Genomic DNA, 16,218 nt, shown 5'->3' with positions numbered 1-16,218 from the left:
GTAACACAGTGGGGAGACCTCGATGTGAAGCTGGCATACAAAATCCCAAAGGAACAAAGACCCCAGAGACTGGAATTTCATAAGAGGAGGGAGTGGGACAGGTCTTGGCCCTGGCTCAACCCTCTGAAGTTGATGTAAGGGTCCAAGGGGATTCAGCCTCAGGGTCCCTTAGCAAAGTAGTCAATGAAAAATGAGGGCTCCAGCCAGGGGAAGGAATAGGAAAGGGAGAGAAGACACATGAGAGGAGGGGAATAGAATAAGGAAATCAACCCATGGAATGTGCAAAGCTGACTGGTCCAGCCCTGGCCCTGGTTCTGGCCAAGCCCCTCTTCTCTGAAGGCTCTGTTCCTGTGGAGAATTGTCCATCTTTCTATCCTGGGAATTCTAACAGGCTCAGTTTTCCCTGTATTCACTCCTCCCTTTTTTCTTCCTTCTCTAATTTCATTCTCCTCTCAGGCTGTGTCCTTTATCCTTGATCACCTTGATCACCAAGGTCACCTTAATGAACCAAGGGGAATTCTGGGAGGCTACAGCCTCTCAGATATCTCCAAATTTATCACAGAAAGTGGGATAGAGACTCCTGGAGGATAATGGGGCCTATTCCTGTGGAATGGCTGACTGTGGGCAAATCTTGGCTATTTTTCTGGGAACTGAGGAAGGGAGAAGTAATGACTCAAAACCCTGGTAGCCATCATAGGAAGGCCAGACAGCCTTCCCAGACTTTGTCCGGCTTGCTTTGGAAAGACTGTCTTAATGCATTTCAAAGCATGGGATAGGGGACTCAGGTGAACATTGAACATCAAGAAACCAGAGAAAGCCAAATCTCAGACAGAAATTTTATGTAGGAGACAGGGGAAAGGGGCAGTATGATCATGCAATGTGTGCTGTAATAAAAGAGGGAGGGATTCCCCTACTCCATCCCACCCAGGGGATACCCAAGCTCCTTCCCTGCTTCTGCTTTTATTCCTCTTCTCTCCTCTTCTTTCCTGGGAGATCTGGAGGGGGTTCATCCAGGTAGATGGGATTAGTATTCCCAGAGGGTGGCACAGGCAAGGGAGTCTCCATCAGCCTTCAACATGCCTGATGAGGCTCCCCGCAGGTATTTGCCATTTTTGCCTCTGATGGCCACTCGACCCCGCTCCCGGAACTCAAAGAAGAAATCCTCTGATCTCTCGCCGTCACTGCACACGTTGCCATTGCTGGCTATGTACCAGAATTTACCGCCTCTGCCTGAGGATGAAGCCGGACGAGGAGGTCAGGATGGGGCAGATCTTAGGACAGATCCCTTTCCTCCCTCCCTCCCCCCCAGACTTTATCCTTCCCTTCCTTTCCCCTCCCAAACTAGGTGTTCTCACCCCCATCTCCCTCAGGTTGCCTTCTCCTTCTGAGCACTGCTGACCCCATAGATTGAGATTGGAATTGGGTGGGGTTAGAAAATCTATGCAGAGTGACATCAGGGATGATGCTATTCTTCCTGTGAATGGTCCTCCATTGCCATCTCATGCCCGTTGTATTCTTTATTTTCCCTAGAGCTCAGTGTAGTGGTTTTGGGGAAGAGGGGTTAAGAACGGGGAAGAAAGATTATGTGGTTCCTTTCTGTGGCAGGAAAGGGATCAACCCTCTTCTGCCTGACCCTGAACAGAGTGTATTGTTCTGGTGAACTGGGTCACCAAAAGTGAAATCAGGTTCTGTCTGAGACAAGTCTCAGCACCAGTTCTTTTTATCCCTATCCCTATCCGAGATGGAGGCAGTAATTTAACATGAACCAAAATCCCAGATAGAGTAATAAGAAAGAAACCAACTTCCTCCGTATTTCCTCCTACCCATGTCACTGACTGGGCAAGCTTTCCATCAGCCATTGGTGGTTCTGATTTGAAGTTACATCAAATTTGGCTGGCCAGATACTAGAGACAGTTCGTTCAGTCAGTGACAGGTGAGGTGGGACCAGTTCATATATCCTCTATTTCCCATTTCTTTCCTAAGGGGGAAAAAAAGTGTGGTGGGGAAGGCTAAGGTGGTTCTCTAAGAATGTCAGAGCAACAGTAGATACACCTGCAGATTTTTCAATTTTCCCTTCACCATCTTGTTAGAATGGGAAATGAAGGGAAAGATGGGGCGAAAGTGGAGAGGGAGACCCTCAGCTAACAACTCCCCCGTGTGGTCTCCCCTATCCCTGTTCTCCACCCCAAGGCTCCACCTCGGATCTGGTAGGCGCCATCGCTGAAACTGATGTGGAAGACATCATAGACGGACCGGTTTGTGTCCAGCAGATTGGAGTTTCGATGGTGGCAGACAAAGCCCTCGTTGCCCCTCAGTACCAAGATGGGCCGGTTGATGAGTTTGATGATAAATTCTTCATCCTCACCTGGATCAAAAAGAGGAGGACTGCAATGGGGACTGGGGTGTCTTACCTGGCACCCCCCTTTTCACTCACATGTGTGTGTGTTGGAGAGGAGTCCCTTTGTAAGCCCTCTTTAGTGAAGTGTGTGATTAGTGGAGGGAAGGGGAAAGGAAGGCACTGTGGTTAATGTTTTACAAATATCTCATTTGATGCTCATAGAAACCCTGGGAAATCGATGCTGTTATTATTCTGCATTTACAGTTGAAAAACTTGAAGCAAACTGCAGGCAAGTATCTTGTCCAGGGTCTCAGGCTGCATTTGAAAGCAGGTCTTCCTGACTTCAACCCTGGCACCCTGGCCACCCAATTGCTTCTGGATGAGTGGGTAAGGGCTCCTTTCTTTTCTCCTGTTCATCCTCCTCCCTATCATCTGTCATTGCTTGAACCTTGAACTAAGCATTGCTAGGGATTCTAAAACCTGCAGACTTTCAAGGTCCTGCCTGAACCTCCCACCTGGGCAGGTACTCACCGATAAAGTCACTGATGGCTGCTAGATGCCCATTCTTCTTTGTGCAGATGTAGCGCCCGTTGCTTGCCTTGAGTGCTATTCGTCGGCCGCGCCATTCGATCTCAAACATGGTTTTGGCAGCACTAGGGAGGAAGTAAAGAAGGGAACAGTCAATATCACTGGGGAGGAGTGTGGGGACCAGGGGAACTGTGTGGGGACCTGGCCCTGTTTTGACTGGAGGTCACTCAGAAAATTTGCTTCATCCCAAGCAAATTAGAGCAAGTCCAGAGCTAATCCAGGGGTCTGAAATCACTATATCAGGTGGGGATGGGGAAATGCATCCCTAAATCAAAGCTCCTTAACCTTGTTTGTATCATAATTCCTTTTAGCAGTCTGGCAAAGCCTATGATATCAGAATATTATATTAAAATTCACAAAATAAAATAATTAGGGGTACTAAGGAAACCAATCATGTTGAAGTTTAATGATCAAAATATATAAAGACCCCCAGTTAAAACCTTTGCCCTAACCTCGAGAATGGGAACTGTCCTACCCAGGTCTCTTTCCCCTATTCTTCCTCCCAGATCATAGCTCTGGACTCTGGAATCAACCCTTTGCTTGTATTCTCTTTATATTCAACAATCCTACCTTAAGGAGAAAGTAGAAGAGGAGGTTCTGTCTACCTTCTCAGTCACCTTCCTTTCTCCAAGCTCCTCATACTTTGGCTTAGAAATGCTATTTCTTTCCTAGGTTCAGGTACCATCCTCCCTTCTACCTCATTCTCTAGATAATGCCTTGAGCCATAGAACCCACTAGTGTTCACCCCTGGAGGGGAACTATCTAACAGAGGATTTAGAAGAAAAGAAGCAGAGGTCATTTAGGTCATGTGGATGCAGCATTGGATAAGAGTAATGTTGAGGAGGGTGAGAGCAGCTGTAGTGATGATGATAATTATGGTTGATATGGTAGTGGTGAGTGAGGGTGTTATAATGGTGATGTGGATTGTGGTGCTGATGGTGACAGTGATGGGGTCATGTGCATTTGGAGATGTTCTTGATGATGGTGATAACAGAGATAGTGATAATAATATGGCTGGTAGTGATCAGGTGGCAGTGTCAGCAAGGAAGATGATAGTGAAGAAAAAGGTAGTGATGAGGGATGTCTTCACAACATCTCTTGAACACTTTTCTTCACCACTCAGCTTATTACAACCCCCCATCTCCTCTTACCTAGAGGAGGTAACAGCCTTCTGTTGGTCTCCATGACTCTCTCTCCCATCCAATTCCACTCTACACATTTACATTAATTTACCTTAAGCATAGATAGGCTTATGTTACTTCCCTATTCAAACAACTCCAGCAACTTTCTCTTGCACGAGGATATAATATAAATTTCTCTGTCTACCTTTTAAAGCCCTTAAAAAACTTCTCAGTCTATTTTTTCAGCTTTGTTGGGCATTGTTCCCCTCCTGCACTCAGAGATCCAGCCAAATTGATCTCTTTATTCCTCAAGCTTCACCAACCCATCTCTGATCTCTGTGTCTTTATGCTGATTGTGTGTCAAACCTGGAATGTTCTCCTTCCTCATTTTCACCTCACTGAGTCCTTTTCTTCCTATAAGACAGCTCAAAGGGGCAGCTGGATGGCACAGTGGATAGAGTACTGACCCTGGAATCAGGAGGACTTAGGTTTGAAGGTGACCTCAGACACTTACTAGCTGTGTGGATATGGGCAAGTCATTTAACCACATCGACTTAAAACACACATAAACAATGCAGACGAAGCTTAAGTACCATCTTCTACATTGACCCTTTCCTGATTCTCCTCACAGTTAATGCCCCTTCTCCCAAATCGCCTTGTGCATCTATTGTGCGTATATTTATTCACTTTATGTTATATGTATGCATGCATATGTATTCATATATACCTATTTATTGTTAATAAGCTTATCTCCCTCTTTAGAATTTGCTCATTTTGAGTAGGTATTGATGTATTCTTTGCACTTTTCCCCTCAGCACTTAGCACAGTACTTGGCACAAAGAAAACATTTAAAAACTTGGAGGGAGCCCTTCTTCTTGTGGTGGCCATGTATCTGATTCTCACTCCCTCCTCCCCCTCTTAATTATCACTGCTCCCCCTGAATCTCTCATCTCTTCCTAACTACAATTCCCTTTCCTGTAGCCTGCAAACACACCTAAGTCTCCTTTATCCTGAAAAAGTTCCATGGGCTCTAGTATCTTCTCAAGCTATAATCCCAGAACTCTTCCTCCTCCTCCTCCTTCCTCATCTTTGTCCTCCTCTTCCTTCTCTTCCTCCTTCTCTCTCTCTCTGTCTCTCTTTTCTTACTTTTTTTCTGGCTCCTGATGTCATCATTTACCTACAACTGCTTTTTTTCTAAAGTTATGAATCATTTCTCACTTGCCAAATGGTTCCAGAAATACATCCATATCTTTCACATTCTGAAGAAAAATCACCTTCAGGTTATAATCTGGAATCTCTCCTGCCTTTTTCAGATTGCCTCCACTTCTCTTGGTTTCTGACCCCATCATTCAATCGAAACTTTCTCCAAAATTATGGACTATGTCTTAATTGTCAAGTCTGACAATGCTTTCCCCATCCTTTCCTCCTTCTTGACCTCTCTGCAGTGAATGACATTGCTGAGCACCTTGTCCTTCTCTTGTCTCTCTCCTTTGTGTATTTTGTAATGCTGTCCTCTTTTGGTCCTCTTTTGGACCTAATTGCTGGATCATCACCCATGTCATACCTCTCTTAACTGTGGCTATATCACAAGCTTCTGTCCCAGACCCTTTTTTCTCTTTTCTATACTCTCTTACTTGATGGGCTAATCAATTCCCAGAAGTTTAAGCATCATCTTTATTCAAATAATTCCCATATCTATATATCCAACCCTAGTGCCTCTTGAGGATGAGAATCCTATGTCACCAACTGCCTATTGGAGATTTCAAACTGTAGTGTCTTGTAGGCATCCCAAGCTCACCCCTCCCTATTTCTGTTGAGGACATCATCATTCTTTGAGTCCATTCAAGTTCATAACCTGGGTGCTGTCCTATACTCTTCCCGCCATATTTCTAATAAAAGTTGTAGTTTCTGCCTCCACAGCATCTCTCCCATATATCTCCTTCTCTCTATTCACACTGGCATCATCCTATTTCAGAGTCTCATCATCTATTACCTGGACAACAAGCCCCTCCAATCTATTTTCCACAGACTACTTAAAGGATTTCCCTAAAATGCTGGTCTGACCATGTCACCTCCTTACTCAATTATCCACCATTTCTCCTTATTATAAATAGGATCAAAGTCCATATAAAGTCATCCACAACCTAGCTCCAACTTACCTTTCATAATATACATGATCTTCCTCTACCTACCCCATTGCTCAACCAAACTGACCCTCTTACTGTTTCTTACACACAACACTCCATCCCATGTAACTTTTCTCAGTTTGTCCCTCACACCAGGAATCATCTTCCTCTTCACCTCAACTAAAGCTCCATATTTTAGTGCCTTCCTCTCAAAAAAATACCTTATATATTTTTCTGTATGTTTTCTTTACATACACATATATTTACACACTATATATGTATACATCTATCTATATCCACATGGAAATATATAGATCCATATTTTTTCCTCTGATGCAATGTAATCTTCTTGAAAAGAAAAATGGTTCCTTTGTTTGCCTCCATATCCCCAGCACCTAGTACAGTAGTTGCCAAATGGTGGCTATTGGACTTTATTGACTGATGGTAATAGGAAGGAGGTGGTGGTGGTGACAGTGCTGATGTTTACATATATACTGAGTGTGATGATGGTAGTAACAATAATGATGATTGTGATGGCAGGTAAATGTAATGGAGACAGTGATGGTGAAGGGGAAACTGGGCAAAGCCAGGAGTAGTCAGAGCTGCTCACACTTGTGTGGCAATAGACTGGATACCCCCATGAGTGACCAGGGTCCAGTAATCCCCAGTGTTGGAATGGAAAATACACTTCTTGGTCTCACGGTCAATTTGCATCTGGAATGTCTCATGGTCCAGCTCTTCATCCTGATTGGCTGAGACGTTGATCCCTGAAAAGAGGAAATGGGTTAGAAAGGAAGAAAAGAAACTTTTCTTAGATAACTGAGCATAGTAGATAAGGAAAGTTGAGTTCTAAAGTTTTAAGCCACCCCTGAAGGGAGGAATAAGAATGGACAAGAGGAGGTACCAATCTTGCCCCTACCATAGGGAATGAGATGAGTCACAGAATTTTGCAGAAGCCCCTCTTAACCAGTGGTTCCACTTGCTGTTGTTGCTCAAGAGATTTAGTTGTAGTGGACTCTTTGCAACCCCATGCTGTCCATGGAGTTTCTTGGCAAAGATACTAGAGTGGTTTGCTATTTTCTTTTCCATCTCATTTTACAGATGAAGAAACTGAGGCAAATAAATCTAAATGACTTGCTTAGAGTCACACAGATAGTAAATGACTAAGGCTAGATTTGAACACAAGTCCTCTGGACTCTAGAGCCAAAACTCTATCTACTGCACCATCTAGCTGCCCCTTTTTAATTTATTTTTAAAATATTTCCCTAAAACATTGTAATCTAGTTAGCTGAACTTGGGAATGTTGCTGACAGCATGAAGCTGAGCTGCCCTTGACCCTTAAGACAACAAGCCTTTTTTTGAAGGGATCTATCAGCTGGCACAAGCAAGGGAGACAGAACCAGGGAAGGGAGGAAAATCCACTCAAATCCAGTTTGGGGAAGAAATGGACTTAGTCCTCTCCCTGTGCCTGATTTCTCCTTCCTAAATAGTTAAGCTAACCTTCTGTTTGCCCAGAAAATCCTCCAAATCATCACTGCTAATTGGAAGGCTAAGCTGATTGCTGTAGTTTCCATCTGCCCTTCAGATGGAGTTGATGTCCCTATTTATAACTCACCCCCTAATCAGCTTGGGTTAGGCACAGCAGGGGGTTCTGTCCTTCCTAGGGCACCAGAGTGGGATAGAGCCAGAGGCTTCAAGGACTTCCTTAGGCCACTGAAGCAGCCCTGGGGGGTCTGTCCCCATTTAGGAAACAAATGTCCCAATCCTAGCATGCTGGCTCCCCAACTCCCCCAGAAGAGGTCCTGGGTTGTGCTACAGCCACAGTGTTTAACCTAACAAAATGATTGAAGGACAGGGCCAAGCAGAATTGGAAAGGAGAACAGTCAGCTAGAGACTCTTAGTTCTTTCTTCCCTTCCAATCCAGAATAAATCAAACCCCAAACTCATCATCATCCCCAAACCAGACCTAGTTACCATGGCAACCCTACCGCACTTAGAACTTTGGCAGATCACAGAGCCTGCCTTGTACCACCTGCTTCCCACGTGGCACCCCAGTGGTCCGCGCTAACTCACACATGATGGAGGGGAAGTGATGAAGAGGAGGCAGCTTTGACAATTACAAGTAAACATCAGCCTCCACATGCTGCGGAAGACACAAGCCCTTCAGGAGGATGGATGGAGGGTCAGGGCTGGCCCCTCAGGCCCAGCATTCAGTGGGGTACCACTGGAACTCCTCCCCCATCAGACAGAAAGATCAGACAAGGGAGACTTCCTACCTAAGGGGAGAGGAGGCTTGGGATCCATGCCAGTGCCCATGGGCCACCTTCTACAAGGAATGCCTTGTTCTTTTCCTTTAAGCTCCCCATGTCAAGCCTAGGGCTGACAATCATCCACATGTCATGAAGCCCTAAATGCAGGTCTTGTCCTTAAGCATTCTCCAGGTTTAGAATTTTGCCAGAATGAAGGAATCCACCAGAACAGCCCTGTCCAATTCATAGCACTCCCCAGTGGAAAATGGGGGGTGGGAGGAAGAGGAGGAACATTGGAAATTGAGTCAAAAGATCCCTCATCCTGAAAACAGGGACATGATACATTGTTGGTGGAACTGCGAATGGCTCCAACCATTCTAGAGAGCAATTTGGAACTATGCTCAAAAAGTTATCCAACTCTGCATACCCTTTAATCCAGCAATGTTTCTAGTGGGCTTATATCCCAAAGAGATCTTAAAGGAGGGAAATGTTTGTGGCAGCCCTCTTTGTGGTGGCAAGGAACTGGAAACTGAGTGGATGCCCATCAGTTAGAGATTGGCTAAAGAAATAATGGCATATGAATGTTATGGAATATTATTGTTTTGTAAGAACTGACCAGCAGGATTTACAGAGAGGCTTGGATAAACTTAATGGAGTGATGCTAAGTGAAATGAGCAGAACCAGGAGATCATTGTACATGGCAACAGCAAGAGTATACAATGATGGATTCTGATGGAAGTGGCTCTTGTCAACAATGAGATGATCCAAACTAGTTCCAATTATTTAGTAATGAAGCGAGTCATCTACACCCAGAGAGAGAACTATGGGAAATGAGTGTGGACCATAACATAACATTTCCACTCTTTCTGTTGTTTACTTGCATTTTTGTTTTCCTTCTCAGGTTTTTTTATCTTCTTTCTAGATCCGATCTTTCTTGAGCAGCAAGATAACTGTATGGATATGTATACATATATTATATTTAACATATACTTTAATATATTTAACATGTTTTGGATGACCTGCCATCTAGGGAAGAGGGTGGGGGGGAAAGAGGGGAAAATTTAGAACAGAAGGTTTTACAAGGATCAGTGATGAAAAACTATCCATGCATATATTTTGTAAAAAGCTATTAAAAAAAAAAAAGATCCCTTATCCTAACTCTGCCATCTGAAACATCTGGCCAATCTGTGAATGTTTAACTTATGCTTTTTTGTGTCCCAGTTTTATTATCTGAAAGACACAATCATATTTTTATTACCTATTTCACAGGTTATTGTTAAGAAGTATGTAAAGTGATATATAAATATTAGTTATTTTAATTATTGAGTGACTTCAGTTATATTCAGTTCTTTATATGACCCCATTTTGGGGTTTTCTTGGCAAAGAAAGCAATTTCCTTCTCCAGCTCATTTTACAGATAAGAAAACTGAGGCAAACAGAGTTAAGTGACATGCCCAGGGCCATATCTCTCATAATTATCTGAGACTGGATTTGAACTCATGAAGAAAAGTCTTCCTGACTCCAAGCTCAGTGCTCTATCCCCTGTGCCATCTCACTGACCTGCTACCATTATCATTATCATTAATCATTAGAGTCATATGGATGGCACTGATCTCTTCCAGGGTGCCACAGGATTGGGCACCACTCCCTAGCAATGGTACATAGAGGAAGTAACAGAATGAAGGCTATCCATGAGAGGACCCAAGTGCTCCACTGTTATCCTTGAGAGACAGCTATATGATATAACTAATATATGAAGTATAGGACCTACAGTCAGGAAGATTCCATCTCATTCACTTATTGCTGTGTAATCCTGGGAAAATTGCTTCTCTCCATCTCAGTTTTCACATCTGTAAAAATGGGAATAATAATAGCATACACTTTCCAGTTTTATTGCAAGGATCAAATGAATTATTTGTAAAGTACCTTGCAAACTTTAAAATAACATATAATTGCTAGCTTTTATTGTTATTGTTGCTGTTGTTTATTGTTAGATGAAACTAAGGAAGACCCCTGCCACGACCCTGTGAAGTCAGTTTATCGAAGATTATAGGCTTGGGTAGACAGGAATAGGTAGGTGTGGGTAGCTTATGATCTGTATCATGGAAAGAGAATGCCCATTTCAATGAAATCACAGATTTGTTGGAGGACTGAGAATTGTGAATCCTGGAAGGAATCTAGGAGCCCAAACTGATACCTGGCTTCTGGTTGGGTCGCTCAGCCATTTGGGAAGAGGTAGACCTCTGAATATTGCTTATTCTGTCAATGAGGTTGTTCCTCTCATCTCCCTGGGATGGAAGCAAAGGGCAACTCTCAGGTCAGACTTCTGTAGAATGGCTTTTCTTGTGGAAGTTCCTTATCCTATTGCTTTAAGGCATTTGCTCTTGATCTGATGTCCACTAATTCCCTAATGTCATACAAATAGATTTCAATGGGGCTATGAACTTGGATGTGGGATAAATTACATCTTTATTTTCAACTAGGTGGCCTAATGGATAGGACCCTAGGCTTGGACTCAGGAAGATCTAAGTTCAAATACAGCCTCATCAGCCTTATTAGACAAGTCCTTTAATATGTCTGTCTGAGTTTCCTCAACTGTAAAATGGGAAGAAAAATAGCACCTAATTCCCCGGATAGTTGTGAGGATCAAATGAGATATTTGTAAGGCACTTAGCACAGTGACTGTCACATCATAAAAGTTTAATAAATCCTTGTTTCCTTCCTTTTACTAATCTTTAACTGAAATTTAACATTTCCTTCAATTATTTAAAAACATTATTCTGAGAAGAGATCCAAAGCGTTCACCAGAAGTTCCCATAGGGGAACATAACTCAAAAAAAAGTTAAGAACCCCCATTCTAAGAATTAGATGAAGCAGTTTGTTGGGTTCTTATCTCAAGGATAACAGTGGAGCACATGGGCCCTCTCATGGATATCCTTCATTCTCTGTTGCATCCTCGGTGTATCATTGGTAGGGAGTGGTACCCAATTCTGTGGCATCCTGGGAGATCAGTGCTATCCATATGACGGAAGATAATGATAATGACAATGCAGCTAGGTGGCACAGGGGATAGAGCACTGAGCTTGCAGTCAGGAAGATTCATCTTTGTGAGTTCAAATCCAGCCTCAGAGTGACTCTGAACAAGTCAATTTGTCTTTCTAAGCCTCAAGCAACTCTCCAAAAGTTATTATAAGGGTTGCAGAGGAGATTTTCTCAGGGATAAAATCATAAGACTTTGACACATTTGTATGCAAGATATTTTATATCCTTAAAGTGCTACTTAAAAATTAGTTTTTATTATATTATCCTAGGTCTGTCACTGCTTCCTGTTGGGACTCCGAGGCAGCTGGTGATGACACAGTGGATAAGCTCTGGACTTGAGTCAGGAAGAGGCATCTTCGTTACTTCAAATCCATCCTCAGACACTTATTAGCTATTTGGCCCTGAGCCAATCAATTAATCTCTGTCGAGGTTTCCTCTGCTATAAAATGGGAATCAAAATAGCATTTACTTCTTAGGGCTATTCTGATGATCTGTAATATAACATTTATAAACCTCTAGCATAATAATAGGCACATAGTAGGGCTTTATATATGCTTGATTATCACACAAAAAGGCTAGTCACTCCAGGACTGACCAAAATAGCATCAAATCACAGAATCTGAGAGTTCAGAGGGACAGCAGAGGTACCAGGTGGTCCAACTCATTACAGGAAAAGTTATCACCTTACAACAAAGCACTTGGAAAGTGGTCATCCAGCCTTTGCTCCATTGAGAAAGAACTCACTCTTTCCTGAGGTGGGCCATACTAACAGCTAACATTTTATGTAGCACTTAACTCTGTGCTGGGCCAAGTGCTAAATGCTTTTACAGTTATTGTCTCTTTTGATCATCACAACAGCTCTGGGCATTAGATGCTATTTTTGTTGTGGTCTTTTGGTGGTCTCTGACACTTCATGATGTCCTTTAGGATTACTTCCTAGCTGTGGGACTATGGACAAGTTACTTAACCTGTCTGCCTCAGTTTCCAGTAAAATGATCTGTAGAAGGAAATGAGAAATTCCTCCAAGAAAACCCTAAATAGGAGGTCATGAAGAGTCAGACATGACTGAAAAATGACTTGCAAACAATCAATATCATGCTGTCTTGTCCATTTGTCTAAGGACTCCTTGAGAGCATTGACTGTTTTGACACATAGTAGTATATTTAATACAGTAGGAATTTAATATTTGTTGATTGACTGACTTCTAGGCTTCCATCTAATCCAATCCCTTTTGTCTCTTCAAGATTTCTCCTCCTTTTCCCCAAAGTGCTGGGTCACAGGAGCACAGATTTAGATCTAAAAGCCACTTAATATGCCACTGAGACCAAGCTCTTTATTTTACATCTAGAGAAACTGAGACCCAGAGAGATAAAGTATCACACAGTTAGTAAGCATCTGAGCCAAGTCCTCCTGAATCCAAGACCAGTGCCAGGGTGTCTGAAGCAAAAAAAGAGTGGACAGCTCTCAAATTTGTATTTTAAATCCCTGCAGTCCTTCTCTCCCTGTCTCTGCTCAGACTGGATACAGGGGCAAAGGTTCAGCCTCTGGTACTAAGAAGAGAGAAAAGGAGTTGTGATAATAGAGTCCTCATTTGAACATGATTACCCAGGATGCTAGTGGCCACCCCACTTCAAATCTTTGGTCTCAGGTTCTGGCATGGGGGTGGGGTCAAACAGCTTTGGACATGGACAAAACCATCTCTTCTCAGTCTCCCTAAGAGAGGTAGGGGAACCAGCAAGGGAGGAGAATGGGCTTCCACGCAGATGAGAAAGGAGGTTGACTGGACTGGACTTTAGGAATTAATTTATTCTATTCAAGGGATTTCTAAATCTTTTTTTCTTAGCCAGACTTCTTTGTTAGCCTGATAAAGCCTTCTCAGATTAAAGATTTGATTTTATTTTAATAGCGTTTAATTTTAGATACTTAATAACAGTATTACTTAAATATTTAGTATTTATGGTAAATAATAATAATACATAATTAAGCAATAGCATTTAATACTTAATTGTATTTTATTTTTTCCAATTAGTTTTCAACATTCACTTGTTATGAGATTCCGAGTTCTACATTTTTTCTCTACTCTCCACCCTCCCCAAGATGGCAAGAAATCAGATTTAAAATTTTTAAAGCATAAAATAAAATACATGAGATTACCAAGGAAATCAGTTATATTCAAATACTGTTATTAAAAAAGATATTTTTTAAAAGTTTCTGGACTCCAGGTTTAAGAATCCCTGTATTCACTCACTTAATCATCATCATCGTCATCATCATAGCTGACATTTATATAGCAATTTCAGTTTTGCAAAGTGCAAAGTAGATTATGAGATCATTCAAGTGAGGGCTTGTTTGATTTATTGATTCATTCGACAAACATTTAATTAAGTTCTTCCCTTGAACAATGTACTGAGATGAATCAGATCTTTCACAAGCCTTCCAGCTTAAAAATTTTTTGATTCTAGAAATGGTTCTTAAATTCAAGGAAAGGAAGGCTGTTTAATAGTAAAAGCAAAATCTGGGCTTTTTCAGGGACCAAGCCCAGTGCCAGGCACTTAATAAAGATGAAATTACTTCTATCTTAGTTCTAGTCTCCTCTTCTGTAAAAGGAAAAAGCAAAAAAAGAAAAGATCTTATGTGTACAAAAATATGTAAAGCAGCTCTTTTGTGGTGGCAAAGAACTGGAAACTAAGGAGCTACCCATCAATTTGGGAATGGATGAAGAAATATTTCCCTGAATAAACACGGTCTATGAATATAATGTAATATTATTGGCCATTTTTGTTATTGTTTGTCCTTTGTTCTTGAAGAAAACCATGAGGTGCAAGTGAATTGGTTTAAGGTAAGGGAAGGCTGTGAAAGATCACCTGCATCACTTTCCCATCCAGAGCCATCTGGATCCAGTGACAAGATATAAATCAGGATGACTGGAGATGGCCCAGGATGCAGGGGAAGACCTGATATTCAACAGGCCTCAGTTGGACTAAGGCTGTACCCATTCGGTGATTATAGCTAAGTAGCAATTGAAACAAAGAATCTCCTCTTTCATCTAGTCAAAAACAAAAAAAAAATCTAAATAAATAAACCTGAGAGGGGAAAATGATAGGAGGCTCCATTGTGCACAGAGCAAAGGGTCTGGAGTCAAGAAAAACTGAATTAAAATCCAGCTTCAGACATTTACTAGCTGTGTGACTCTAAGTAAGCCATTCACTTTCCTTAACTTTAAAATGGAGACATATATAACAGCATCTACCTCCCAAAGTTGATTTGAGGATCACATGAGATAATATTTATGAGCACTTAGCACAGTACCTAATCGAAAATAGGCATGGTATAAATGCTTATTCCCTTCCCTTTTCAGGAAACCTGGGAAAATTTGTATGAACAGATGCAGAGTAAAGTAAATGGAATTAGGAGAACAATTATACAATAACAACAATTTTGAAAGACCTGATTGATGCAAAAACCAACTATGAATCCAAAGGACTGATAACGAAGCTTGCTTCTGACGGGAAATTGATGGATTGAAGGTGCAGAATAAGGCAGATATTTTTAGAGATGACCAATATGGGAATTTATTTTGCTTCACATACTTCAGACAATTAAGTGGTATTGTGGATAAAGTGTTGGGCCTGGAATCAGGAAGCCCTGAGTTCAAATTCAGCCTCCAACATGTACTAGTTGGATGACTCTGGGCAAGCCACTTAACCTTATGTTTGCCTCAGTTTCCTCATCTGTAGAATGAGCTGGAGAAGAAAATGGCAAATCAGTCTAGTATTTTGCTAAGAAAACCCCAAATGGAATCAAGAAAATTAGATATGACTGAATAACAACTACATACTTGTTATAAAAGTTTGGGGTTTTGGTTTTTTTTTTCCTTTTCCAGTGGGAGATGGTGTAGGAAGGGAAAAAATGATAAATATTTGATAATTGAAAAAAAAATGGAGGAACTAGACCAGATGATCTAGCCACCTTGGGCTATCCTGGCATCGAGGTAAAGAACCCAAGGTCATTTTCATAATTCAATTTGGGGGTAATAGGGCTAAGAGAACATTCCACAAATTTTCCAGAAATCACAGCCTTCCATGGGCCTTTGGCATCCTACTCTGCTCCCCTCCTCCTCCTCCCTACCCTCTAGACAGGCATTCTTAGCCTGAGGTCCATGAAACTATGACAACAAATTAAGAATCCCCTATTTCCAGAGCTTTCTGAAGATAAAACATTCTTTTTTCTTCCTAAAGCTCAGGAGACATCAAAGAAAACTTCCGGAATTGGGGGAATCTCTAGGGGATTCTTCTCCCCTCCCTCAGAACTGAAGGCTGGAGAGAGCCTTCTTTCTCCTGCCTCCTTTACTAAGACCACCAAAGGATCTTGTTTAACGGTAAGGTCAGTTTCTTTTGTATCTATTGCCTCTTAATCCTCAACTGGCTTATGCCTCTCCAGAGTTTGGAGGGAAGGCTGTTCTTGGAGAGACAGAAGGAGCAGGGCTTAAGGGAAGGAGAGACTGCCCTTTCTCCCCCATGACTACTCCCTTAGTTGGACTATGTCCTTAGGACTCACTATCCTTCCCTCTTCCCAACTTTGAAATTCCTTTCTCTGAGACATATTTTAGATGTGGCCAATGCAGGAAATTTGTTTTGCTTGACTATGCATATTTGTTAGAAGAATTTTGTTTTTCAATTTTTAATTTGGACAGGAGAAAAAAGAAATTTTTTAAAATTTAAGTGAAAAACCCCATTAAAAAAATAAATTGTTTT

General features: G+C 41.8%; 1 protein-coding gene across 1 annotated transcript in view; it reads right to left on the bottom strand.

The window, feature by feature from the left end:
* Positions 1–822: 822 nt before the first annotated feature.
* The window catches only part of FSCN2 (fascin actin-bundling protein 2, retinal), a 20,113-nt gene continuing 4,717 nt past the window's right edge, over positions 823–16,218 (bottom strand). Inside the window, exons 2-5 of the mRNA XM_074260399.1 lie at positions 6,784–6,940; positions 2,870–2,991; positions 2,198–2,365; positions 823–1,230 (exon numbers count right to left, since the gene is read on the bottom strand). Of these exons, the coding sequence (XP_074116500.1) occupies positions 1,025–1,230; positions 2,198–2,365; positions 2,870–2,991; positions 6,784–6,940 (653 nt within the window). The 3' untranslated portion in view covers positions 823–1,024. The remainder of the gene's footprint in view (positions 1,231–2,197; positions 2,366–2,869; positions 2,992–6,783; positions 6,941–16,218) is intronic.

Source organism: Sminthopsis crassicaudata, chromosome 4 (assembly GCF_048593235.1).
Source record: "Sminthopsis crassicaudata isolate SCR6 chromosome 4, ASM4859323v1, whole genome shotgun sequence".
Taxonomy (NCBI): domain Eukaryota; kingdom Metazoa; phylum Chordata; class Mammalia; order Dasyuromorphia; family Dasyuridae; genus Sminthopsis; species Sminthopsis crassicaudata.
The sequence above is the reverse complement of the archived record's forward strand: the minus strand, read 5'-3'. Positions and strand labels throughout refer to the sequence as shown.